This window comes from Diceros bicornis, chromosome 18, assembly GCF_020826845.1.
Source record: "Diceros bicornis minor isolate mBicDic1 chromosome 18, mDicBic1.mat.cur, whole genome shotgun sequence".
Taxonomy (NCBI): domain Eukaryota; kingdom Metazoa; phylum Chordata; class Mammalia; order Perissodactyla; family Rhinocerotidae; genus Diceros; species Diceros bicornis.
In genome coordinates this window covers 14,973,956-15,001,512 of record NC_080757.1, presented here as the reverse complement: position 1 = coordinate 15,001,512, position 27,557 = coordinate 14,973,956, and the positions used below count along the sequence as shown (strand labels likewise).

Below are 27,557 nucleotides of genomic sequence, written 5' to 3'. Positions count from 1 at the left end.
CAACACTGTGGCAGCTGAGTCTTGCTGGGCCTGGTTCAATCCATCCCCTGAGTCCCAATTCTGATAACCAGGAACCATGTGGTGAAATGTTTGGTGGGGCGGAGAGGCTCTGTCCTGGCTGGGACCTCCAGAACCCCCTGGAACAAACGCTTTAAATGTTCACGATTGGGCATGAACCTCTGCTTATCCCTAAACAGTGGCTGAGCTAATGGCAGGGTCCTTTCCTGCACAGAGAATGTGCCCGAGTCCTCCTCCTCTCAGACACGTCTTTTTAGCCCTTTGAGCATCTGTAGGCACTTACCAGTAATATGCTGCACTCCACTGAACATTTTCTATTCTTCAGACTGCCCTCCCCTTTATAATGAAAGCTGAATTAGTGAGGTTTAACCAAACATTGAAACCCCATCATAAAGGCCTAACTTAACTATAAGTTTGGCAATTTTTGTTGTCAAATCATATCCACTGAGAGAACCCAATGATGCTTATTTGCATAGTTCTCTCTATAACTTGGAAAGCCGCTGGCTTTGGTAATAATGGAAGAACAGCTGTATTTTCATGTTTTCTATATTTGAAGGACTACTTAGTCCGGCTGGGATGTTCATCTGGCTGGGGTGTGTGTGTGTGTTTTTAAAATTCACAGAGTTGATAAGGTCTTTGGAGGGTCTCCACGGCTGGGTGCCTCCTCCCTGGCAGGGCAGCCACTCCTTGCCTTTGACTCATCATGGGCGGGAGTGGGGGGCTCCCTCTGGGTCAGGCAGCAGCTCTCTTCCAGGGGGTGCTGAGAAGTGTCCACTTCCTCAGGCAGCTGAGAGCCTCACAGAGATGTGTAATGGGTGACAACCTAACATGGGCCATGTATGCCGGCCAACAAGTCGTGCCTGCTTTGTTCTTCCTGTAGCATAACATGTGCCTCGAATGCCTCCTTTTAATTGCAGAGAATATCCCACTAGCACCCAAATCTTTTGTAACAAGCACCTCAGCTCTGATCTTTCCGGAGGGTTCCATAGACGATGATGATGATAGCTGCTCTGTGCTCAGCACTTTATGTGCCTGCTCTCACTGAATCTTCACAACCACACATCTCCATTTAACAGATGAGGAAACTGAGGCCCAGAGAGGTTAAGTGGCTCACTCAAAGCTACACGGGTAAAAGCAGCAGATTCAAAATTAGAGTTTAGTGTTTCGGATCCCTGGACACCAACTCTTGGAAGCACAATAGAAAATTAGATAGAACCAGTAGTCAGGGTTTCACCCCCCCAACCCTTTGCATATTGTATTTGGGTATGTCCTCCTTAGAGACCCCTCATTTTATGGATGAGGGGGATTGAGGTCTGGGCAGGGGCAGTGCCTTGCTCAAAATCATACCGCTGATTAGAGGTGGAAGTAGAAAGTAGAGCCAGTGTCATCCTCGCTGACCAGTTTTGGAGTCCTGGCTTCCCTTTTTACACCACAGATAAAACACTGGGGTAAAGTCAGTTCTCTGAGTTCTGCTGGACTCTCTGTGTGCCCACACCTTGGCGTATCTGGATGGGAATGGAACGGGTGATCCAGAGGTTTGGCTACTCCTGGGAGAAGCCCAGGTGCTGGGAACCAGCTGAGACCTTTGGAGTTGCATCCTGACCGTCTACTTCTGACTTCACCCTCTCTCTTCTTCCACATGTGTGAATGTCACGTATCAGGGGGGCCCGTTCTCCACCAGAATTTGCTTCCTCTCTTGCCGCCAGGTTAATAAACCATCTGATCTTTTTTCTCCCTGTGTTTTCCAGGCCTCCCAAATGATTGTGTCCTATGATGAGCATGATGTCAACAACACATTCAAATTTGGGGTCGTTTATCAAAAAGCCAGGCAGGTAAGCACCACGGATCCACACTATGTTCTGTGGTTTCTCACTGGGGATTCTTTTTTCCCCTCCCCCACGCACAGGAGCCCTGCACTCTGTTCTTAACATTCTGAATACGATGATCACATTGCAAATATGAATTTGGCTGGGGGTGGCAGAATCTTCAAGGTGGGCTACTCCTCCAAAAGGCCTGCAAGTGGCAGGCCCGGTGGCGCAAGCGGTTGAGTGCGCGCGCTCCGCTGCGGCGGCCCAGGGTTCGCCGGTTTGAATCCCGGGTGCGCAATGACACACCGCTTGGCAAGCCATGCTGTGGCGGCATCCCATATAAAGTGAAGGAAGATGGGCACAGATGTTAGCCTGGGGCTAGTCTTCCTCAGCAAAAAAAAAAAAAAAAGAGGAGGATTGGCAGATGTTAGCACAGGGCTGATCATCCACACACACACACACACACACACACACACACACAAAACGGCCTGCAAATCCTTTTAATGGTAATGTAGTTTTTCATACAGTAAATTCTAATTCTTCCTGGCTACCTCACCTTATATTTAACTATGGGCTGTTGGTCATAAGAGAAGTCAGACTGGGTGGACGGAATGGATTAGCACAAGCTGCTGTCTCCTTGCCCACCATTTTCCCAGCTGGGAATTAGCTTTTTCTCCCTAAACTTCAGTCGTGTGCTGGAGCCAATTGTGTGCATCTCTTCCCAGCTCTGTGTTCAGTGACATCACGTTGGCAGCTTGAAATCAGCCACAGTGGAAGTGTTTACACCATGGGAATTGGCAAACACCAGGGCTCCTATTTTCCCTCTTTGAGAGCTTGTTGTTAAAAAATTTATCAGTACACCACTGCTCACCCTCCTCTGTCTCTTGTAGCACATGCTCCTTTGGAGTTAGTTGACCGGAGTAATGTTTCTCAAAGTGTGTTCCATGAGACACTAATCTGGTGAGGTACTCTGTGAACATGACTAGGGGTGGGAAGGGGTGGTCAGTTGTGTGGAAACATTTTAAAGGCTCTCAGAACCCCTAAGGTAAAGAACTCCTTATGACTTTGTTGAACTCAGTGTTTCCCTTACTTATTTGACCACAAACTTCCCATGTTTCCTACTGTGAACATTTATTAACATCCTGAGAAGTGGTCTGCTGAACTCACTGTTTCCTCACCTAGGTTGTATGAAAGAAGGTTCCACACCCATGTCATCTTTGTATCATCCAGGAGCCTAGCATGGTGACTTTATATAAATACACTCATAATTTTTCCTTATGTGAATTAATGAATAAAAGTTTTGACTCTGCTGATGGTAGGTCGATAGTATCTTCCACTATTATCTGTGTTTTTCGTGACAGTCGTTTTTGGCTAGATGATAGCTGACTTCCTTGTCTGAAGATATTAGACCACAAGAGACATGTGTTCACTTAAAAACACTCTAATTAAGTGAAGAGTTTAGGAGCTGAAAGACCAACACAGATGAATCTTATAATTTAAGGGAGATTATTCAGGTAGCTGCTCTAATTAGTTTCACATATTGCATTTTTATTTTGTACAGCTCTGCTAATATAACCTGCCTAATTAAAGTTCTTGGCTTGTGAAATTTACCAAGGCAGATCTCATAAGGTGATTACAATCCAATGTTCCAGCAAAGTTATAATTACTGAACATTAGCCATCCACCTCTGAGAAGGAGTCTGAGTGTTGTTTACATACCTGATGCTGCTGAGGCGAGGTGGGGGCGTGCAGGGAGAGAAAAGTCTTTTTTTAAAAAACTCGGCAGATTATTGTTTTGCAAACCTATATCCGGGGGGCAATTAATATGAACATTTGTTGCATGAAAGCTCTATGCTGGGCTTAGGCTATAAATAAGCCCCGTCTAACTCTCCTGTTTGTCAGGCACTGAGCTAAGCACTCTAGGGGACACAGTAATGACTAAGACCCCCTCCCTGCGTGCGTGGTCAAGCTTAAGGCCAGTATAAAAATAAGACGATGCTAATACCCGGCTGGGTGTAAATCCTGGAGAGAGGTACACACCCCAAAGCATAAGCTGGATCGTTTTCCCAGTAGAAGATGTATGTTGCCTGGAAGCAGCTGTTCTCCTGCATTCTGGCCTCATGACCTGGGGCAAATGACATGCTGGGCTAGAGTTGCCGTGCCTTCGGGGGCATGTATTCAGGGACCAGCAAACTTTTTCTGTAAAGGGCCAGATAGTAAATATTTTAGACTTCACAGGCCATACTGTCTCTGTCGCAACTATTCAACCCTGCCTTTGTAGAGCAAAAGCAGCCATGGACAATACTAGATGAATTGGCCTGGCTGTGTTCCAATAAAACTTGATTTATAGAAACAGGCAGCAGGCCAGACTTGGCCCACGGTTTGCTGACCCCTGTTAGAGAGCAGTGTTTCCCAAACTTCAGACATTCGTAAACCACATCCAAGATCCTATCATTTGTTCCATTCTATGCCACCATTATATTTTTTATCACACCTATACTATTAACTGCTTAACATTGTCTTTAAAGTGTTTTTCTCACCTTAAATGCATTTTTAGAGGAAATTTTAAATCACTACTCTAATTGGAAAATCAGGATCATTTACATGAAATGAAGGTAATTCTGAAAAGAAATATTATAAAAAACAAAGTTATTGAAATCTAGCTAGGTTCTGTTGCCTACTGAAGACTTAGAACCCGAGATCTGCTTTTTTGTTATAAAGCAGGCATGAAGGAGGTGTTAAAGAATCACTTATTGAAGACTTTCTCTGTGAAGTGTGCACAGACTGGAGTGTCTTTGTGTCATCTGCAGTTTCGTTGCCATCTGTGGATGTTTGCAGAGCCTTCAGCTGTTTGCAGATCCTGCCACTGTGGGCAGAGCCTACTGCTCAGGCAGGGCCACTCAGTATTTTAAGACTGTCACAGCTGCAGAGCTTATGACTGTTTGCAGTTTTGCTTTCTATTTTTTAAAATTATTTAACTTTTTATTGTTAGATATTTGTAGATTTACATGCAGTCATAAGAAATAACACAGAGAGATCTTGTGTATCCTTTACCCAGCTTCCTCAAAGGTAATGTCTTATAAAACTGTAACACAATGTCACAGCCAGGGTACTAACACTGATACAATCCACAGATCCTATTCAGATTGCCCCAGTTTTACATGTACTCTATTTTTAGGGGCTGTATTTTGTTGTATATAATTTTATCTCGCGTGTAGGTTCTACAGTCAAGATACAGAAGAATCCCACCATCACAAGGATCCCTTGTGTTGCCTTTTTTTAACTATGCCAATCTCCCTCCCACCTCCATGCTCTCTTCTCTCTCCAGTCCCTGGCAACCACTCATCTGTTCACAATTTCTAAAACTTTGTCATTTCAAAAATGTTATGCAAATGGAATCATACAGTATATAACCTTTGGGGATTGGCTTTTTTCCACTCAGTGAGATTCACCCAAATTCTTTGAGTGTATCAATAGTTCATTCCTTTTTATTGCTGAGTAATATTCTATGGCGTGGATATACCACAGTGTGTTTAAACAGTCACCCATTGAGGGACATCTGGGATGTTTCCAGTTTCTGGCTGTTATGAATGAAGCTGCTATGACATTTGTATACAGGTTTTTGTGTGAACATAAGTTTTCATTTCTCTGGGATAAATGCTTAGGAGTACAATTGCTGGGTTATCTGGTAATTAATTACATGTTTAGTTTTGTAAGAAGCTGCCAAACTGTTTTCTAGAGTTGTTGTTCCATTTTACATTCCTACCAGCAATGCGTATGAGAGACCCATTTTTTCCACATCCTTGCTAGCATTTGGTGGTGTTACTATTTTTATTTTAGTCATTTTGATAGATGTGTAGTGATATCTCATTCTGGTTTCAATTTGCATTTCTCTAACAGTTAATGATGTTGGACATCTTTTCCAGTGCTTACTTGCTGTCTGTATGTTTTCTTGGCTGAAATGACTGTTCATGTCTTGTGACCATTTTCTAATTGGATTTTTTTTTTTTTTTTTTTTACTATTAAGTGTAAACATTTTTCTAACAACTTTATTGAGGTATAACTCAGATACCATACAATTCACCATGGTATGTGAATTATATCTTAATATAATTAAGTAAACAATTCAGTGGCTTGTAGTACATTCACAGAGTTGTGCAACTATCATCACTAACTCCAGAAAATCTTCATCATCCCCAAAAGAAACTCCATACCCATTAGCAGTCAATCCCCATCACCACTCTCTCTAGCTCCTGTCAACCACAAATCTTTCTGTCTCTATGGATTTGCCTGTTCTGGACATTTCATATAAATGGACTTCGTTCACTTAGCATAATGTTTTCAAGGTTCATTCATGTTGTAGCATGTATCAGTACTGCATTCTTTTTATGGCGGAATTATATTCCATTGTATGGATATACCACATTTTGTTTATCCATTTGTCAGTTGATGGACATTTTGGTTGTTTCCATTTTTGGGCTATTATGAATAATGCTGCTATTAATATTCATGTACAAGTTTTGTGTAGACTTACGTTTTCATTTCTCTTGGGTATATTCTTAGAAGTGGAATTGCTGGGTCATATGGTAACTCTGTGCTTAGCCTTTTGATGAATTGCCAGATTGTTTTCCAAAGAGACAGCACCATTTTAAGTCCCACCAGCAGTGAATGAAGGTTCTGATTTTTCCACATCCTCACCAATACTTCTTGTCTTTTTTTTTTTTTTTTTTTGATTGTAGCCGTCCCAGAGGGTGTAAAGTGGTATCTCGTTGTGGTTTTGATTACTATTGAGTTTTGAGAGTTCTTTACATATTCTAGATATTAGTGCTTTGTCAGAAGTCCAGCTATTAATTTTTCACTTACAGATTGTGTTTTTGGTAGCCAGTGTAAGAACTCTTTGCTTCAGCTTTGCTTTTTGTACTGATCAGCAGCCTTTGTTCTGATAGAAAGTCCTCATTAACCAGCCCTGAAAACCCAGCTCTGCTGAGTGAGCCTCTATCGATCCTTCCTCCAGTTGAGGACAGAGCCACTGGGTGGCGAATGTGTTGGGGGCTGGGGAGAAAGGAAGAAAGGGACCCGGTATCTGGACAACCACATTGCTTCCCTTGGCACCGAGAAGGCTTTTCCTAACTCCTGCCCCTGTTCCTGTTTCTCTTTCAGACCCTGGAGGAGGAGCTGTTTGGGAACAATGAGGAGAGCCCAGCCTTCAAGGAGTTCTTGGACTTACTGGGGGACACGGTCACGCTGCAGGACTTCAAAGGGTGGGTTTTTAGCCAAGTGATGGCTCCGGCCCCATTGATGAGGCCCTAGAGGAAGGGCGAGGGGTGACAGCTGAGCTTCAGGGAGGGCGTGTGAAAGTTAAAAACACACACGAGGAACATGGGATTGTTTTTCAGCAAATGATCAACACCCACGTCCCTGCATTCCTAAGGCAGCGGTGGGCCAGGGGATGATCCAGAGTGGCAGATTATCTGAAAGGCATTGACACTGGTCTTAGGGTGCATGATGAAATTGCTCCACCTTGGATTTGCCTTCTTAATTCCATTTGGCTCAGACTGAGAGTGAAATGAATCCATTTTCTCCATCACTCACATGCCAGGCATTCAGGAAAGAGGGCCCTGTGCAGTTTGGGAGGAAATGACCCATTTTAGATAATACACAAAGAGAATGGATAATTAAGAGATGGTGGAAATCTATGCAGGAATCTATGCAACAGTCTATGGTTCTCTAGGTGGACAGAAAGAATATCGGGGCGATTACTTGGAAAACTCTGGCCCTTGATTTTCCTTGACAAAGGCAACATTTGGGAAGGGCCTTCCAACCTGGCCCACCTGTTCTGTGCTTCCTGACTGGCACACTGCTGAGCCCTGGAATTCCCGACTACAGCAGCTGAATTAGCAGGATCTCCTAACCCGTGCGGAAGCACCCAGCTCCGTGCCCGGCATGTAGCGGGCATCCATAGTCACTTTCTCCTCTGCTCCCTTCTCGCCTCTCCTTCCTTCTTTTTCTTCCCCCCTCTTCCTCCCCTTCAAGGTCATCACTGCTGTCGGCAGTCAATCACACATGGATTAAAATCCCACCTCCACCACTTATTAGCTCTCTGACTTTGAACAAGTGACTTGACCTCTGATGTAAAAAGGGAGATAAGATTCCCCCACTAGGTTGTTGGGGAGTAACGTGGATAACGCACATGAAGCCCTTGAGCTAGTGCCGCACGCAGAGTGAGCACTGGTAGTCACTACTGTTCTTGTTATACGACCTTCCATCAACTGTGAGGTGCTATTGTTATAAGACGCATCCTGATTTCAGAGATGTTAAAATGTGAAAAAATGCATGTCTTAGAATAGATGAAATAAAGTATATTAAAACCAGGAAGGACCCCAGAGATCATGTATTCCTAGCCCTTTATTTTGTAGAGAGAGGACACAGGCCTGGAGGGATTAAGTGGTATGCCCAAGGTCACCTGCTGACTTTGTGGCAGAAGCAGGTCCAGAACCTGGAGCACCTGACTCCCGGCCTAGTGTGCTTCCCGCCATGCCTGGCTGAGCACATTTTCTGGCCTGTATTATGGTGCTTGTGGGGACTGATGTCCAGGGTCTATTTTATTTCATTTTCTTAAAGGAACCTGCATCTTCCTTCCCTTGCTGAAGAATATGATCCACAGCTAGCAGCTATGTTTCTATAAAGGAAGAAGGGGCTCCAGGAAGCCCACTCAGTTCCTTAGTACTTTTCTTTCCTGCCTGTTTGAAGATAGCCACAGAAGGGGCCTCCTTGGATACCTCCAAGCTGGGTGCTGCCGTGGTTGAGTCTCACATCAGGGTCTGGCTGAGTAGAAGTCAAGCACCTGTTGCCTCTTCTGGCTGACTCCAGATGCTCCCATGGGGCTCACCACCATCCAACAGGATGGCCGGTTGCCCTGACTCTGGGCTGAGGGCTTGGACATGGCCTTGCAGAGAGCAAAGGCTTATGCCCAGCCCTGGGGGCAACTGGCACTGGGGACGGCATTTGTCTGAGATTATGGATGGATGACCTCCCTTCCCACACGACCGTATGGTGTGGAGAGGACACAGCCAAGGCTTGAAATGGAGGTTCTGCCTTTGTCTTTTAAATAATGGATTTATGGTTGGAATGCCAGTTTGTGCATCATAGTCTCTCGGCCTCAACGCTCCCATCTTCTCCTTCATTCTCCTACCCCCATATCCTTAGGGGAGGTTGCACCAAGTTGCCCACTTGCCCTCACTCTCTTTCTTTCCCTGGCACCCACCTTGTTTTACTGACAGTTTCCGAGGAGGCCTGGATGTGACCCACGGACAGACGGGGGTGGAATCAGTGTACACAATATTCCGGGATAGGGAGATCATGTTTCATGTCTCCACAAAGCTGCCGTTCACTGAAGGAGATGCCCAGCAGGTAACCTGATTCGGGAGGGCTTTGGGAGTCCAGGGTGTGTGAGGTGAAAGCCTGCTTCTGGTCTGATCTACCTGAGTGCCTGCCGCGCCCCTCCTTCCCCATTTTCATAATCAAGAGGCCAGTCTGTCCAGCTACGTTCTTCTCGTCAAAGGCTGTTCTATTGTGTTATCTCACTGAGGCCGCAGTTGGCAGCCCTGTGCGGGTGGCAAGATGGGGCTCATGGTTATTCCACTTTGACCGATGGGGGAACTGCAGCTCAGGGTGGTTAAAAGACTGTTTTCCAGATTAGGGGCAGAGCTGGGAGCAGAGCCTGGGTGCCCTGGTCACGTAAGGTGGTGGTGAAGAGTACATGACAGGGTCCGCAGATGGTAGCTTGAAGCCAGCTCTGCCACTTAGGGATGTGTGACTCTGGGCAAGCTGGGTAACCTTGTGGCCTCATTTTCCTCACCTGTAAAATGGGAATAACACCACGTATGTCAGAGAGTTATCGTGGGGATTATGGAAGGTTCTGAATGCAGGGCTCAGTACGATGCCTGGCTTGTGGGAGGCTTTCTCCCTACCAGCTGGTCACTATCCAGGCCACTGGGCTTTTTGCCTGCCTTCCTGCCCCAGCGATGTACAGCTGGTTATTGCCTGAGACATTCCCTCCCCCTCCCAGCTGTGCTGGTCTCAGCCTCATCTCTCACCACACCTGCCATGGGCAGAAATTCAGCCTTTACCTCAGCCAGGGAGCCCTGGATGAGGCCTCTGCTTCCAGTGTTTTCTTGGCCCCCCCCCCGCCCCCATTTGCTGCCTCTGACAGCTGCTTCTCCCCAGGGAGGGCCTGGCCTTTTTTCTCATTGAGCGCTGAAGCCGGAGCTGGTCCTGGCTGCCGCACTGTTTGCCCTGTCCCACAGTCTCTAAGAAAATAAGAAAGGAAGGTGGGCTTTCCACCAGACTCTGACCGTTCCTTTCTGCACAGGGAGCTAGGGAGGGAGCACAGATGTGACTTTGTAAACATCGTGCCTGACTTCTTAGGGAAAAAGGAAATTGGCAAATGAGACTGTGATTTGGCTCTAAAATCACTACTGAATGTTCCAGAAGCAAATGGGAGCAAGATTCCGTTTGTATCTGAAGTAGGTTTTCTCTCAGCGTTTCACCTTCAGTCTCTGTTCCGTCACAGCCACCCTCACCCCTGCGCCAGCCCGAGGCTGAGGGCTGTTCTCTGCCCGGCTCTCTTCCGGTCTCACATATGTTCACTGGGAGGTGTGCAGAGCTTGGCTCTCAGCCAGGACTGAATAAATATTAATTTTCTTTTCCCAAGAAATGGGATGATGTGTGTGGAATAAGGGAGGCAATCTGTGTGAAAGTGCCCAGCACGTGGCTCAGCATATAGCAGGTGCTCAGTAAATGAGAAACTCAAGTGAAACATAGGGCCTGCATGCAGTAGGTGCTTAGTAAAGAACAAATGTGTAGGTAAGCACCTAGCCAGGACTTGGTGTACGGGAGGGCCTTAACATTTGAAATCAGGCGTGTGAACAGCCCAGCATAGTTCCTGACACACAGTAGGTGCTTGGTGATTGAGATAGCCTGTGGGCACCTGGCACAGTTTGGGATACTGAATCGGGGTTGGATCTCTGTCTCCCCCATGACCTCGGCCAAGCCGGGCGGCCCGCGTTTCCCTAAGCGTGGCTCTTCTCCCCTCTGGTATAGAGTGATCCCCGCCTCGACCCTGCTCTTCCACATTTCCATCAAGTGCCTGCCCATCTCCTCTTCCAGGAAGCCTTCTCAGATTACCATCAGGCCTCTGATTTTGCCCTCTTCTCTGCCCCCATAGTTCAGGCACTTTGTGTGCAGCAGCTGATTTAGCGCTTACTGGCTGGTGGCTTTGTTAGTGTTCTCAGGTGGCTTCACCTGTGTTTGCATCTCTCCTGGATCACTTACAGGCTCTACCAGGGCAAAACCGACCTTTACCTGTTAACTATTCTCCCTGAGTCCTGAGTCCTGAGTCAGGGCTCTGTACGCTGTAGAGCTCAGTAAGATGCTTGCTAGCCTCCCTAACCATTTCAGCATCTTCCCCATTTTTTTTCTCTTTGATGGCTTCTATAGATTGGAACAAAAAGCTCCCTGGAGAGCTAGGTCTCAGAGTGCGAAAGTTTATGTATAAAGATAGAATAATGAGGAATTTCTTGTATAGATCTGTTCTGCTTTCAGGATGTTCCTAACTGGCTTATAACAGTGGAATACTCTTTGTTTAGCTCCAGAGAAAGAGACACATTGGGAATGACATTGTGGCCATCATCTTCCAAGAAGAAAATACACCGTTTGTTCCAGATATGATTGCCTCCAACTTCTTACATGCCTACATTGTTGTGCAGGCTGAGAACGCGGGCACAGAGACCCCATCCTACAAGGTAAGGAGAAAGTCTCGTTGGAGGAAGTGGTGGGCCCGTCCACCTCACCACACATGATGGATTCAGTGATATTGAGGAACACCAGTTCTCAGTAGCTCCTCAGGCCATTCTCCAGGATGGTGCTCCTAGCTTTGGTGTGATCGATTTTCCCCAAGTTCTCGGGTTTCTGGGATTTGGGAGCTAGACTCTTGGTGGAGGGCTCCTTCTGAGGTCATCTCATCCATCTGGCTGCCTCTGGGCTCGACAGCATCTACCTCAAGGGTTGAGAAGCCCCGGTACCCTTGCTTGGAGTCTGGTAAGGCCATTTGCTAGAGTTTGGAGTAAGGCAGAGCCAGAGGAGAGAAAAAAGAGAAAGTGGAGAGATTGTCAGGAAAGGAGAGGAAGGAGGGTGGTAACAAAGATAAAGGAGAAATGTTTCTGGTGAGAAGGGTGGAGAGCAGGGGGCCTGCTCTACCCTGGCCACTGGGTGGGCCCCTCTGGTTTAGCTGTTCTGGAATAAGTGATAGACCTTCATTTGAAGACTCCCAGGGGGACGGGGTCACAGGCACCTGAGTCTAAGCCCCCTGACCAATACGTGTTCTTTCCGATGGGCTCCCAGTCCTCACGGATGCAGAGGAGCCTCTGCAGCCCTCACCCTGCCCGCTCCTGCTGGCTGTATTGCTAACTCTCCCCTTCTCTTCTCCACGAAGGGCAATCCCAACTTCTCAGGCAGCAGTTTCTCTATATCACAGTGGTGTTGGGGGCATGGGACCCAGGGGAGACAGACTGAGGCAGGGTTTTTAAGGTGTATGTTAGTCTTTGAACTCCCTGCAGATATGTGCAAAAGGTTGAGTTTATGTGCTGCTTTGCGTTTTCTGGGGGAGAGAGGCCGTAGCTCACATTCTCAGAGGTCTCCCTGCTCCCCATGGTGTTAGGAACCACTGTGGTCAGGGAGAGGGAAAATGAGCCTGTCATTGCTAATGGGAAACCAGGAGGCCTGGAAGTATTTCCTGTAGAATAACTTAGGCCGGTGCTGGTGTCTGGGGTGAGTGAAGCCATAGTGTATCATGGCCATCTTCATGACGTATCAGTTTTGCCGGAAGATTTTGGGAAAAGAAAGTGATGTCATATAATTGTTACATCAGGACAAACCCAGATATATTAAGTGCAAAATTCACATCAACTTTAAAACCAAATATGAGATTTCAAAAAACAAAACACAACTCTTGGTATTGAGGAGAGCTGATTCTTTTACATGCATGTTCATACTCCTCTGTCATTGAGCAGTTTTAGCTAAAAAGTTGGAGAAGCCATGGTTTGGGCATTTCCTTGAATGCTACGGGATTATCTGTTTTGACCGAAATGAGCATTCACTTTGATGTGTCGATGGAAGCAAGTTGATTTGTTCGGTGCCCACTGTGTGCTAGGCACCATGCTAGGGGTGGGGCATGTGAAAATGACATACAGAACCAGCCTTCAGGGAAGGGACAGGAAAGCCAGTGAGTGCAGTTCAATCAATGGGCCACTTGAACAGCCAACTGGCTCTTTTAAAAGCCAGTCGAGGCGGAGGGCTAGGATCCCCCAAGTAACGCTGTGGGATAGAAGGTCTCCCAGACCCTGCAGTCATGTATGTATGTGTGGCTTGTCTGCTGAGCCTCTGCTGGCAGGATGGGGCCTCCTGTGGATGTTTAGTATTTGCTTTTAGTTCCTGATAGGAAATGGAGCTCAGCTAACTGCTTCTCCACTTTCCCACGAGCTCAGCAGAGTGGGTAAAATACAGAGAAAAATCAGAGATCCAACAAAGCACCACCCCACCTCCAGCTCTGATGCTAGAGGTCTTGACCAAGCCTTCCCAGCCTCAGTCTGTGGTCCAGGGAGAAGCACCGTCCTCAGAGGGTAGTGAGAAGGAGTGAGGCAGGACCCACGGGAAGAGCCAGGCTGTTGCCGGGATGTGGGACCTTGTGCTCCACCTGCCGGGCAATCATCGAGGCTGGAAGACAAGACCTGTGAATGGGAGTTAGTGGGGGCAGAGAGCAGGGGGGGAGACCAGCCTTCCAAGGTGCTCCCCAAAGCTCTGTCCGTCCATGCCCGCAGCAGCACCCCAGGTGACGAGCAGAGTGAGGAGGGCCTGGTTAGATCCCTCAGAGGGTCCAGGGTGAAATGGGACCTTAGCTGGCTTGGGGCTGCAGGCTTAGGGGCTATGGCAAAGGAGGGTGAGGTTTCCCCAGGAGGCCTCCACTGGGGAGGATGAACAACAAGGAAGAAGAGGAAAGGGAGGGAAGGACGGGTGGGAATGGGCCCCAGACCGAGGGGCTCGGGAGCCTGGGGTTCTGTCCTGGCCCTACCTCTGACTACTGTGACCTTGGGCCAGTTCCTTCCTTCTCTGGGCCTCTATTTCCATCTGTGTGAAATGAGGAAGTTGGGCTAGACAAGCTCTGAGATCCTTCCAGCCCTGACATGCTGTGGGAGGGGAAGGAGGGGGAGTTGAGAAAGAGGGGTGTGCGTGTGTGTGTGATTAGGAAGTGGTTTGGAGGAATGCTGTAGTATTTCAGGTGTCCTTTATTAGGCGCAGGTCAGCAGGGAAAGTAAAAAAGAAAAAAAAGCACGAGGTAACAATGGTTACCCCTTACTGGGTGCTTGCTGCATACCAGGCACTGTGCTAGGCCCTTAGAAGCACGGTCTTCTTGAATCCTCACAAGCCCCTGGTCAGGCAGGGCCTCTCGTTAGCACTGTTGTACAGGGAGGAAATTGAGAGCTTAAGTCACCTAAGGCCCGAAGCCACAGGGCCTGGGAGCAGTGGAGCTGGAACCCCTGTCCAGGTCTGCCTGTGGTCTTCACCACTGAGCCATTGGGGCAGGTGGAAACTTGGCTCCAAAACTCGGTTGTGCATGAAACATCACATCGGATTATTTTTTAGACATGAATTTTGTCCCCATCCTGCCAGCTTGGAAGGAAAGTCCCGCTGAGCCATCACTAGAACTCTCTCCTCTCCCTGTCTGAGGTCACCCTGCCCCCGACTCCTGAAGTCCCGCAAAGGTCTAGGAATCCTATGTGAAGCAGACCACTGGGGAGGACTCCTGTTTGTGGACCCCCCTTCCTCTCACTACTGATCTGTTTGAGCAACCTCTGCCATCCTCTAAGGCTTCCAGGCCACACTTGGACAGATGTGGGGATCTTGTCCAGTCTGGAGCCCTCGAAGGTCCCCACCTCCTGGTGCATCCTTATTACTCACGTGCCCCAACCTCCTTCCGCTTTCCAGCCTTGAAGCTTCTCCTCCCCGGAGTCACCTGCTGCCTCTCTCCTCAGCCCCACTCCGCCCTGCTGGGCGGCCCTCACTGAATTTAGAAAACAGGAAGGTGGGGTTGTGTTCTGGCAGCTTCTGCTTTCAGCTCAGCAACCCAGCTGTCCTCAGAAGGAGGGAACAACAAAGGCCCGGCACTTTGCTGGAGAGGGGTCAGGAGAGGGGACACAGTGGGGATGGAAGATGAGTGGCTGTCACCAGGAAGCATCCTGTCTCCTGCCTTTCTGACACGGCTGCTGTGGTGGGCTTGTCTGGCTGGGAGACTCAGCGGATTTAAGAGCGTGTCTGAAGCCACTTACCTAGTCAGCATAGACCGCTTGAAAGCAAGCCTGAGAAGGAGGGGGTGCCGGGGTGGGAGGAGGGGAGAGCTGGGCCTGGCCTCTGGCCTTGTCCCAGTCAGCAGCCTCTCAGTGGCCTTCCCCCCACCCCCTCCCCAGATTCTGGCTCTGTGGTAGAATCCTTGACTTGTGCTATGGGTGCACGGTGGGTGGTGGAGGGGGCCTGTGTTTGGCAGCTGGAATCAGCCAGAAATGACGTCAGCCAAACATGCCCCATTTCCTGACTCTGGGCACTGCAATTTGGGCCGTACAGACAGCCTTGAGCTTGGGAAGAGAAGGCTGTATTGATCAGCTCTCTCCCACTCCCTTCCCCTGCAGACCCTGGGAAGGCCTTCCCTTGGCCTGGCTCCGAGCTGCCTGCTTACCCAGTCTGGCAGACTCTCTGCATCTGCCCTACTTCACAGGCCAGGGAGGCTGGCGGCGTGCCAGGACCAGGCTCACGTCAGCGGCTGCCCAGGGAAGGGAGAGGGCAGAGTCTCCAGAGAGGTCTATAGCCTCGTGGGCTGAGAGCAGGTGACACCAGGGCACCTCCATGCAGAGAGGGGAGATGGAGGTAAGGGGCCTCTCCCAAGCCTGGGAGACCCCCTGCAGAACACCTGGGTGTTCTCACTCCATTAGTTCCTGCCTCACCCAGACTGGCCAGAGGTGTGCACCCCACCCAGAGCCTGGGACACCCCTGCACAAGCACCTTGATGTTACCCCCCACCCCAATTCCCAGCCTGGGCCCTGGCACTCTGTTCGTTCAAGCCTCACCCAGACTGACTGGTCCTGCATGTGGGGCCAGGGCTCTCAGACACTAGTCCACCGACCGCACAGAAGCTCTCAGGAGCTTTTAACAGTGCAGATTCCTGGCTTCACCCCAGAGCTTCTGATTCAGTGGGTTTGTGGAGGAGCCCATGCAATCACTACTAACACTTGAAGTGATTCTGATGTATGGCTATGTGTGGGAGTTGGTGTTGTGGGAAAACAACCCCAGAGCAGGGTCAGGAGGTCTGGATTCTCTGTTCCACTCTGTGGCTGGTCTCCAGTGTGCCTTTGGGGGTATCGCTCCATGTCTCTGGGCATCTGTTTCCTCATCAGTGAAACAGGGCTTATAGTTCTCACTGTGCTTTCTCCCAGGATTAGCATCCCAATTGAATGAGGTAATGAGATAAGCCTCATGGGCACTTTTACTGCATTAGAATTAGGGTCCCACGCTGCTCCTCAGCCTTGGCCAGTAATCTTGTCAAACTTTCTTCTGGCCTCCAGGAATGCAGATGGGAGCACACGATGGCTCTGCGCCGTCCAGCCCCGTTTGTAGGAACAGTGACTCAGGTGGTGCTGGCAGTGGCTCACAGGGGCATTTTATTTGTGTTCTGGCAAGGGGAGGAGGGGGAAGGGGGGTAGATCTGCTGTGGGGTGGGGCTCCCCTAGGGCCAGGGCACAGAAAGTGGAATGTGTTATCATCCTCTGCTTGGGTCTCTTCCCTCCTGGCCCACACCGAGATGCTGTGTTTCAGGTCTCAGTCACTGCGCGGGAAGACGTGCCCTCCTTCGGCCCACCTCTGCCCAGCCCCCCTGTTTTCCAGAAGGTAAGAAACTCTCCTTTCTGCTCCTCTCATGTCTAAGACTCCAGGGGCCGTGGAGTGGGTCTGGAGTGGCCGTGGTTGGGGTGGGGTCGAATTGGGCTTGGAACATCAGGAGGACCTTTTGCAGAGTTTGGGGGAATCTCCTCATGTAGGGTCCCTCTCCACCTCTCCTCCTGCTACCTGCCCAGCCTCGCACCAGGCATCTTGTAAGGGTGTTTGACACTGGGTTGCCTTTCTGCTAAAAGATGGGTGTTTATACCATGCACCAGTCCCAGGAGCCTTGGACAAAAATGGCTCCCAGTCCTGGAAATGCCACTGTGGGTGTGGAGCGTGGACTTCCCAGGACCAGGGAAGCTGGTTTCCACATTGGTGGCTTAGCAGGTGGGCTTGGCCTGGGCTAGAAATGTTCACGTGTCAGGGGACCTTTCGGGGGCTCTCCTCAGACCCCGCTCTGCCTACCCATTACTGGGGCTGAAGCCCCTTTGGCAACAGCTGAGGCTGGGAGAGTCCTGGGCGTCTTATCTGTTGCAGGGCCCGGAGTTCAGGGAGTTCCTGCTCACCAAACTCACCAACGCAGAGAACGCTTGCTGCAAGTCGGACAAGTTTGCGAAGCTGGAGGTGAGAGCGTGGCTTCTGGAGGCTTTCCTCCTGCCTCTCTCTGGGGACTTTACTCCTGTATATAAGGGTGGAGGGGAGTGTAATTGTACAATGGCGCTTGGGCTCTTTGCTGACATGGGGACCCCTGGGAGATGAGTTCTGTCAAGACCTGCTGCTCTGGAGGTGCCTGCAAAGGCTGGGTTGCTGACAGGGCTAGTCCTGGTCTGTGTGAATGGCGCCACCTGGAGGCAGTGTGCATGGGCCTGGACCAACATCTGGATGGAGAGGAGCAGTGGGCAGTTGGGTACATGGGTGTGGAGATGGGGGCAGAGATCTGGGCTGGGAGTCTGTAGTATAGAGCTGTGGGATAGTCCATGGAAAGGGGCAGAGGAAAGAGCAGAGGGCTGGGCACGGAGCTGTAGTGTTAACTTCAGCCTTTGCGAGCCTAGAGCCCAGCCTGGCCTTGGGTCCACACTGTTGCTGAGATGCAGTTGGCCAGAATAGCAGCCCTCAGGCCAGGTGTCTGGAGCCCCCAGGGAGAGGGCATGTTTCTGCCCTCAGTGCCAGCTCCACAACCCTCACCCTCTTCCCTTCCAGGACCGAACGAGGGCTGCCCTCCTAGACAACCTTCACGATGAGCTCCATGCCCACACACAGGCCATGCTGGGACTGGGCCCAGAAGAGGACAAGTTTGAGAATGGGGGCCACGGGGGATTCCTGGAATCTTTTAAGGTACTACAGGCACAAGAGTGGCTGGGGATCGCTATGGCAGGGAGGGGGTGGGACGAACAGGGGAAGAGGTCCAAGGTCCACATGATCCTGGCCCCAGGTCCCAAGTGCCAGCCAGAGGTGGAAGACCAGCAGGGGCATCACAGGTGTTTGCAGAGGGCAGGGCATCGGGAAATGTGAGTGGTTGGAGCAGCCAACAGTGTCTGCGGTGTCCTCCACATCCTTCATCTGGATCATCTCTTCCTGACCTGGGAGTCTGATAAGCAGGGACAGGGAGAGAGTTAGCAGCAGGAGAGGGGCCAGTACAAACCAAGGACATTATTGGTTCTGTCTGCCTCCTCCTGTGGTCAAGGAGCCCAGGGCAGGATGGCAGGAGCAAGGACACAAGCCTTCGGGGTCTTCAGCCGCCAGTGTGGGGTACTGCAAGGATTCTTCCCAGCTAGCAGAGCATTGGAGGACCTGGCCAGGGCTGGTGGGATGGAGTTACAGGCAAGTCCCTGTGGACTTTGCAAAGGGAAGAACTTTCTAACCAGAATGAGCTGCTAAAAGAAGGCCCTGGAAATATTCAGGTGGAGCTTGGACGGCCACTTACCTGATGTGGGGTGAAGAAGGTTCATCATCGTGTGCTTGCTGAGTGCTTGTTGGTCCACATGGCACTTGCATCTAGCGTCTGATTGAGCCTGTGTGGTTGGCAGAAAGAGTCTTGTGATTTCCACTCACACATGAGGGCACAGGCTAAGAGAGGCCGCAGGACTGCTCGAAACCTTACACCTGCTTAGAGGTAGAGCCTTGTTTCAAACCCAGGTTTTCTGGTTCCTAAGTCAATGTTCTGCTAGACTGCCCCTTGCAGAATGATTTGTAAAGCTGCTATTTTGGGGGCATTGTGTGGGGTTAGGGTTAGATCTGCCTATATTAGAATCCCAGCTGTGTGTAACCCTGGACACCCTCTTTACAGTCTCTGAGCTATACTCTTCTCATCAACAACACGCAGGATGATAAATAGGACCTCTGTTATGATGCCGTTGTGGTGAGAATTCATTGAAATAATGTCTGGAAAAGTTCACATGGCCTGGAATACAGTAAATGCGCAGTAAAAGTGTTAGCTGTTATTGTTGTGTAAAGTGAAAGCTTAACACACATGATCCCATCTGAAACCTCACACCTGCCCTCTGTGCCCCGTGAGGAAGGCTATTATTATGGGTATAATGATTTTGGTATAATAATTCATACCCAATTTTAATAATTATGGGTGTAATTTTACATGTGAGGAAACCAAGACTCAAAGAAACACAGTAATTTGTCCCAAGTTACCCAGCAGATGCAGGAGCTGGATCCAGGTCTGCCGGATTCTAAAGCCTGTGTTCTTAACAGCTATGTGACACCGCCTCCTTGTTCCCGATCAGTTAAGATTCCACCCACACTAGCCCGGCCTGGGCAAGCCTGGGGTCCATCCCTCGCTGCCAGCTGGACCGCAGAGAGCAGGGCAGGGTTCTGCTGGCCCTAGTTGGGGCCAGCTGCCCAGATTCCTCACGAGGGTGGGGGTCGGAGCCCAGCTGCTTGTTCAGGCTGGTGAGAGATTCCTGGGGCATCTGGCTCAGTCCTAATGGGCAGTGGCAGCCAGGGTGAAATAGCAGAAACTCTTAAGAGGGAGATCAGGAGGAAAGCAGGACGAGTGAGAAGAGGAACAGGGGAGGAAAGGGGGAGCCAGGTTGGCCGGCCAGGCCGAGAGAGGGGTGAAGGTGAGACTCTGTGAATAGGGACCTTTGTAGGCTCTGGCCCACGTCGTATCAAGCACATCAAATGACTCACATCCCACAGTAAATGTGGTTTATATATGACTTGGGCTGCGGTTGCCTAGTTAACATGATGTTATATTTTGCAGACATTTAATGCAATATTTGTTGCTTTCAGTTTTGCAGGTTTCCTTCTGTAGTTTGGACTTAATTGTTTTTTAGGTTTCAAATATCTTTATCACCTGGAAAAGCTTGTAGGCCGTGGACACTCTGCCCATGGTGCCCAATGGATAAATGGCCCAGCAGCTGCATGCACGTTGCAGGTCTAAGGGAGAGCAGCCTGAGGCCGCTGGTCCAGTCCCCCGCCTCTGGCAGGAGTAACAGCTGATCTCTCTTTGACTCTAGTGGTCTGACTAAAGGGGTTTCCAAGAGAGGAGATGCTTCAAGACTTGATCATTACTTGTCTTTGATCCAGTAATCGAGGGAATTCTTCTTTTCAACCCTAAGTCCTTCCAGTTGAAAGCCTGAAAGGCTGGAAACAGACCTGCTTCTGCGTTCTGCTTCCTTGCGTGTCTCTAGGGTAGTACTTTGGGGTGAGGAGGGGACTGTCACGGTCAGTAAGCCTTCAGAGATTTTTTTCTCCTCCCGGCCGAGGAACTCGAGCTCTTTTGCCCTGAACCTTCGTTCATTGCCCTCACGTCTCCCGAGCAGCGGGGAGCAGGCCAGGCTCAGCAGCACGGCGCCCCGTGGCCTGGGGGATTCTGATGTTTGCGCCCTGCCTGTGGCCGGGCCTGCAGTCTCACCCAGCTCAGGAAACCGTCTCTCGTTTTGGTGTTTCTTCATGGGCCCCTTGGGTGGTGCTGTGGTGTCAGAATTATTGGCATCCCTCATGCATTTCCTCACCCAGACCTGCATGGAATCCCTCTTGAAAGAAGTAGTGCAGGAAATGGTGCCAGGACGAGATGTTGCGTGTTTTGTCTCCTTCCTGTCAAAGTTCTCATCTCACAGGTGCGTGGAAGCGTAACTGAGAATTTCCAGGGCTAAAAGCCATCTCAACCAGCCATCCCCTGCCTCTTGTGACTGTCCCTTCCTCCCAAAGGGACCCTTTGTCCCTCTCCTAAGAAGCAGACCCATCACTGCCCTAGACTGTGCTGGCTGGCGCCTCCCACCGCTTGAAATAGCCCTCCTTCACATCTTGCTGCAGTTCTACTGGCTGTGTTTTAAGCTTTTCTTCCTTGAGACACAGAACAATTGGTTTATGGACATCTAGATCTGCTTCTCAAACTGAGAGGCTTGGAGATAGTCTCAGGAATCTACCAGTTCTACAAATACTGTTAAATTTTGCATTTTCACTTAGCTGATAACATAAAAAAATATATTTCCAATTATAAAGGCTAAACTTTTGCAGTGAATCTCATGATTAAAACACATTTCTATGGAATAAGTAGGTATATTGCAAATGCAGTCCATGGGACCGCTGGTGTTGTGGGGGGGAGATCTGTGGACATATTCTTGGAGTCTTGCGAGAATATTTTTCTTTATAAAGGAGCTGTATATACTCACCTTTTAAAAACATTGCTCTCTAGACTGTTGTTCTGAAATGCTATTCTTAGCCACTGCCAACTGTCGATGAAGTTTTTATTGGTCCGTAATGAAATGAAAAGAAAAAGTGACAATACTTGATGTGTCTACATGATATGTACATAAAGCTTGTGTGAGCTGCATTTTGAGAAGCACTGAGCCAGCCCAACCCTCCGTTGACTTCGTCATGCAGGAGGGAGTGGAGGGCCAGGGAGGAGAAGGCCCCCCAGAGGCACCAGAACTGGGACCACAGCAAGCAGGGAGTTGCTAGATGAATTCTCCCAGCCTTTAAGTGACTGTGGTAGTTAATGCACTGGTCTGATGTGACCCCTAGTGGCAGGAGAGGAGCACCAGGCTGCACATATCCCCAGCAAAGTACCGGCAGGCTGGGGCAGCTCATAGATGAGAGCTCTGGTCCATTGGAGTGGAGATACATTTCCTTCTCCCATCAGCCTCCGTCCTTTATTTGAGCCACTAGAGGGACAGAAGACCCCATTCTGGACCTCAGAGTATTTCTTGGTTAGGAACCATCTCAGCAGACAAACAGTTAGCATCTTTCTCTCCAAGGGTGCCTGCCTCTGTTGCTTGCCTGGATAGGCACATCCCCGTTAGTGGTCATCCCTGTGCATTGTGTCCCTTAAGTTGAGTTTGTTAAGTTGAAAAAACTCACAAAACCCATTTGTAGGGAAGCGAGGTTTGTGGTTGGCCTGGAAGAGACGCGCTCCCTTCATGACACTAACGGGTGTTCAAACCCCTAGCTGAAATGAAGTGACATAAGCAGATAATGCGAAAGTGACGCCATCTCTCTTGTCTCACTTGCCCAAAGTAGAACTTGGTCAAAGGTAAGCTGTGAGGTGTGCTGAGGGCTGGGAAACCATGGTGACTGAGGATGGGTGTTGGGACCAGAGATAATTAGCTGGGAGGAGAGCAGACTCTGAGGACAGCTAGGGACAGTTGTGTGAAATATGGAATACACTGGTCTAAGACCCCAAGGTCTATAAATGGTAGAATTTCAGCTTGGTGCACAGAAGACCTTTCCAAAGGTCAGGCTGTCCACCACTGCAACAGGCAGCCTTGAAAGCAGTGAGCAGCCCATGCCTAGGAAGATGCAAGCAGACGAGAGATGAGCTGTGGTCCAGATGTACAAGGGGCTGAGTGGGAGAGGGTCCAGATGGTCCCTGGAGACTTCTGATGCAAAGCCTTCATGTGCCTGTCCTTTTCTCTCCTGCCTTTGTCTTTTCACATCTCTGTCCTCCTTTCTCTTCTTCATCTTTTACCTGACTCTTCTGCCCAGTTTGAGAAGGCTAGTGCTTCCAGCTCTACATCATATTGAAACGTGAAATACTTTAGACTGTGTCACTGGGTGATTTTGTCCGAATATAACTTTTAAGTTTTCGAGTTAGCCGTCATCTCTCTCTCCATGCATCCCTAAGAGTAGGAGAGGAGGGGCCGGCCTGATGGCACAGCGGTTAAGTGCAGGCACTCAGCTTTGGCAGCCCGGGGTTCGCAGGTTCTAGTCCCGCATGCACACCATGCACTGCTTGTCAAGCCATGCTGTGGCAGGCATCCCACATATAAAGTAGAAGAAGATGGGCACGGATGTTAGCCCAGGGCCAATCTTCCTCAGCAAAAAGAGGAGGATTGGCATCGGATGTTAGCTCAGGGCTGGTCTTCCTCAGAAAAAAAATAAACAAAAAAAGAATGGAGAGTAGAGCTGACCCTGAGTTGAGTGGGTATCACACCAGATGTTTGGCATACACTGCTCATGTCATCCTCACGCAGGGACCATCACCATGTTGTATAGATGAGGAGACGGTCTCAGAGAGGTTCATACATTCTGCCGGGAAGAACAGGATTCAAACTCCTCCCTGTTTGCTTCGACAGCAGATGGCCACCCTGCACATCCCTGGAATTTCCTGTCAGCCCATTATCTCCTCAAACTTATCTCACTGACTCAGACAGCAGCACCAAGGGCATTTGAGGAGGAGATGTCCTCTCTGCCACCAGCCATGGAGATTCTTTCTTGAGGGGAGGCTGAGGGCCCCTAATCACCCCTAGTCCATCAACCAGCTGAGTTATATGTCCAATCTGGACCACTTTTTGGGATACTGGGACCTTTTCATCTGGAGCCCAGGGTCCTGGCAATGTCATGTCTTCAGTGTGACCTCGGGCAATCATTTACCTTTCGGGGATCTTTTCTATCAAATGTCCTCTGTGCATTTCAGAGTTGTAGAGATTCAATCAAATCATGTGTGTGAAGCTCAGCAGATGCCATCACACAGGGCTTATTATCCACATCAAATCGTTTTTGGAAAGAGACAGTGAAGAGTGCATCAGAACATAGATGATTAATTGACATGTCGTTGTTGATGGCGGTAGTGGTGGTGGCGGCACACGCAGGGCACCAACGGAATGTAATGATGCTGAGATTGATGGAGCGCTTGACTCACTTAGGGAACCTCAGTGTGGTGCCACACCTTTCCTGCCCTCAGTTTTCCAAAGGGTATGTGACTTAATGATCTTCGGGTGATGGACTGAATAGAATGTGCCGGCTGTTTTAACCATGTTGCAAAAAACTGTTGCTAGGCGACTATTCTGTGGTCTAGAAAGGGAGAGAGAGATGTCCCTCAAGGGGCATCTTGGAGAGGCTAGATTACGTCAGGTACGAGGCTGGTGGGCTGTGTGCCTCATTCGCAAGAGTAGCTTGTCTCTAGGGCAGTCATATTTACAAATGGTCCTCCTTCCTGAGTCAGCTTCCCTCGTCAGGATAGAAAGGCAGGCCATGTGGTCCTTCGCCATTCCAAGCTTGGAGAATCCTGACCTTGGGGGAGGTTCCAGGGAGATCTGCTGTTTGGTTAGGAGCAGTGTTCATGCTGATTTCTTGGGACCACCTTGCCATAGACTGAGCTCTTCCCTCGATGCTTGAAGGGAGGGAAGGGGGTTCATTCTTCCACATGAGAACATCTGTAGGATGGCACATGGGGCACGTAAGCCCACACATTTGTATGTGTGTGGGTATGAACCCAGTGAAGAAGGAAGCTAGTGTCCACATGTTCGTTCTTCTGCGTCAGTTTTCTGAAAGTTCTGAGAACCTCAACCGGCTCACACAATAAGGAAAGTCCATTAGCTCACTTAATAAGAAGGCTGAAGTGACTCATGGCTCAGCATGGTCATTGGCATCCAGCTTCTTTCCCTTTCCCTTCTGCCATCCCCAGCTTGTCAGCTTCGTCCCACAGGCTTGATCCCTTGTGGCCCCAAGGTGGCTGTGGTTTCAGGGGCAGACATGTCACATCTCTTTTGGGAATCACTGGGGAAGCCTTTCCCTGAAGCCCCCAGCATTTGTCCCCTCATGTTCCACTGGCAATGGATGGGTTATGTAACCGCCTTAGACTGATCCTGATTTACTCCTTTGTTCCATGGAGGAAGAGGGGCCGGCCAGCAAGGAGCGTGGCGGGGATAACACTTTTATGTGAGCAACTAACAACTCCATTCATGAGTCTTTGCGTGTAGCTCTTAGGCCCTGGGGACCCTGGACAGCTAATTAACGCAAAGGGAGCATCCCACGGGCCCTGGGTCTTGCAGTATGCCCCAATTTTAGAAATGTGTCTTGTTTCCCCAGATGAGTTGTACACTCCTTGGAGGCAGGGGCCAGGTCTTGCACTTCTTTGACTGCCCTCCTACAGTTCTCCCAGTTCCTGGCACAGTGCCGGGCACATGGGAAGCATGCAATGAATGCTTATAGAGTAGCTATGTCTATTGGGTACTTATGGTGTGCCGGGCTTTCTGCTAAGAGCCTTGTATGTATTCTCCCAACAACCCCGTAGTATAGATATCCTCCATCCCATGTCACAGGTAAGTCTCAGAGAAGCTAAGTAACCTGACCAGGGGCACCCAGCTAATGGGCGGTGGAATAGAGAGCCCAGATATAAATCCTGGCAGTCGGACCCTGACACTTGCATGCTTTTAACCACTAAGTTGTGTTGCCACCTGGCTGTATTATTGAGTGACTGAAGGAATAATCAAAGGGGAGTGTGGTGAGGTTTTGGGGCTTACTGGAGAGAAACTTCCCTTCCTAGAATGCCCATGTCATCTTTGTAGGCCTCCAGAACCAGAGAGCATCATCCATGTGGTATCTTCTAGGACTTCCCTTGTCAGGAAATCCTCCCTGGATTGAGCTGAGATCTGCCTCACTATAACCACTCCTCTGGGTCTGGTTCCAGATTAGGCCTGCAGAGCAGTCTGAGGGAGTGCTCTTCACCTCCCAGGTCCATCTCTGCCATGGGCTTGGCAATCTTGATTTTAGCTGTTCTTCTCATCCATGCATGCACTGTGACAAGCCTCTGACCATCCCAATTGCTCCCTCCTGGAGTCTTCACTGTTTGCTGATATGCCCTTTGCTCTTTGGTGGCCCTAAGTGGGCACAGGGCTCTGGGTGGCCTGAGCAGCCCTGTGCCCCCTGAGGCCTTGTGTCTCACCCAGTCTGAGCGTGCATCTCTCTTTCACTGGCTGTGTCAGGCTGTGGGCTTGTACTGACGATGTCTTAAGCCCCTGCAAGTGAGCGTTGGCTCAATGCACGGACTCATAAGAGCTCCCAGAGACGAATGTATTCCAGGTTGGGATCCACTTTGGGATGACAGCCGAAGGGATATCCAGTGTTTAAATATAGAAGGATGCTTAGTTTTCTGGGAAAAAAGAGTCAAATTGGGGTCAGGCACATGGCTGTGTTTAATTCCCACCATGATCCTGTGTGGAACATATCATTCCTAGTTTACAGATGAGGAAGCTGTAGCTTAGAGAGGTTGCTAACCAGACCAGGGTCCCATGGGTTCGATGAGCTGTCCAAGCCTTGGTTTGCTTACCTGTAAGATGGGGATAACAACCTTTGTCCACTACCGGGGAGCTGGAGCACTGACCCCTCAGACTCTCCCTGGCTGGTGCCCTCCTTCGCCTCTGCCTACTGAGTCACTCACACCCAGAGCACGGGACAGAATATGTGAAAATTTTCTGAAAACCATAGTGATTATAGTGTGAGCCACTGAGAGAGAGCGAGTGTTCGAGTGTGTGTGCACACACTAAGAGCTGGGTCTGCAGACCCCTACCAAGAGGGCAGGGTCATCTGGTGGGGGCCAGGCTCCAGCTCTCAGGTCCTGTCCCCTGCTCTCCCCACAGCGGGCCATCCGTGTGCGCAGCCACTCCATGGAGACCATGGTGAGCAGCCAGAAGAAGCAGCACAGTGGGGGCATCCCCGGCAGCCTCAGCGGGGGCATCTCCCACAACAGCATGGACGTCACCAAGACCACCTTCTCAGTGAGTGCCGCAGGCCCTGGGGCAGCACAGGGGTCCCTGGGAGGGTCCTCCGGGCCTGTGGAGGAGGGGTGCATTCACCCAGGCTTGGGCCATGAGACGAGAGCAGGGATGACAGAGGGAAACTGAGGCTGTTTGGGGCAACCCCAGGCCCTGCTGTTTCAAATGGAGCCTCCATCCCAGATAGCACCTGGCTTGGCCAGGCTAGAAGCCCTCCTGTTGTCCTGTTCTCTGAGTTTCCTGGACAACTGGGCCTTCTCCTCAGGGCCAACCCTGCAAAATGGTCCTGGGGCACGTTTCTCTGCCCAGGGGCTTGGGACCCATGAGGGGTGTCCTTGCTTTGTTATCATTAATGATAACAGTAACTGCCCAGCTTGCTGTGCACCAGGCACTGAGCTCAGTAACTCATGGACATGATCTCATCTGAGCCCCGTAGCAGCTGTCTGAGGTAGGTCCTGATGTGTTCTCCGTTTCACATTTGAGGAAAAGGTGGCCCAGAGGGGTTAAGTAACTTGCTACAGATCACATAGTTAAGCTGAAGAGCTGGGATTTGAATGGAGGTCTCCCTGAGCCAAAGTCTTCTTTTCTAATCACTGTATATACAGTTCCCAAGGAAGGAGAGCCTGGAAGTTTTGTGGGTTTGGGTCTGGTCTGCGTGCACCAGGGGCTGGCCGGGGGAAGGAACCACCACGTGGTCTGTCCTTTTAAAAAGCAAAGTGACTTTGGATTTGTATAGACTAGGGTTTTCTTTTCTTTTTTAATAGCATAACAGACTCACCATAATAGTAACGATTAGTATT

The 27,557-nt window shown here is 49.8% G+C and overlaps 1 protein-coding gene across 9 annotated transcripts in view; it reads left to right on the top strand.

Annotated features, from left to right (window-relative positions):
• The window catches only part of RAP1GAP2 (RAP1 GTPase activating protein 2), a 218,525-nt gene that overhangs the window by 177,470 nt on the left and 13,498 nt on the right, over positions 1-27,557 (top strand). For all 9 annotated transcript variants that reach the window (XR_009222681.1, XM_058560068.1, XM_058560067.1 and 6 more), the window contains 8 exons: positions 1,767-1,850; positions 6,986-7,086; positions 9,106-9,235; positions 11,473-11,628; positions 16,745-16,816; positions 17,345-17,431; positions 18,008-18,142; positions 26,623-26,760. Coding sequence is in view for 8 of the 9 variants with exons in the window: in XM_058560068.1 (XP_058416051.1) it covers positions 1,767-1,850; positions 6,986-7,086; positions 9,106-9,235; positions 11,473-11,628; positions 16,745-16,816; positions 17,345-17,431; positions 18,008-18,142; positions 26,623-26,760 (903 nt within the window). In the remaining variant the exon portion in view is untranslated. The remainder of the gene's footprint in view (positions 1-1,766; positions 1,851-6,985; positions 7,087-9,105; positions 9,236-11,472; positions 11,629-16,744; positions 16,817-17,344; positions 17,432-18,007; positions 18,143-26,622; positions 26,761-27,557) is intronic.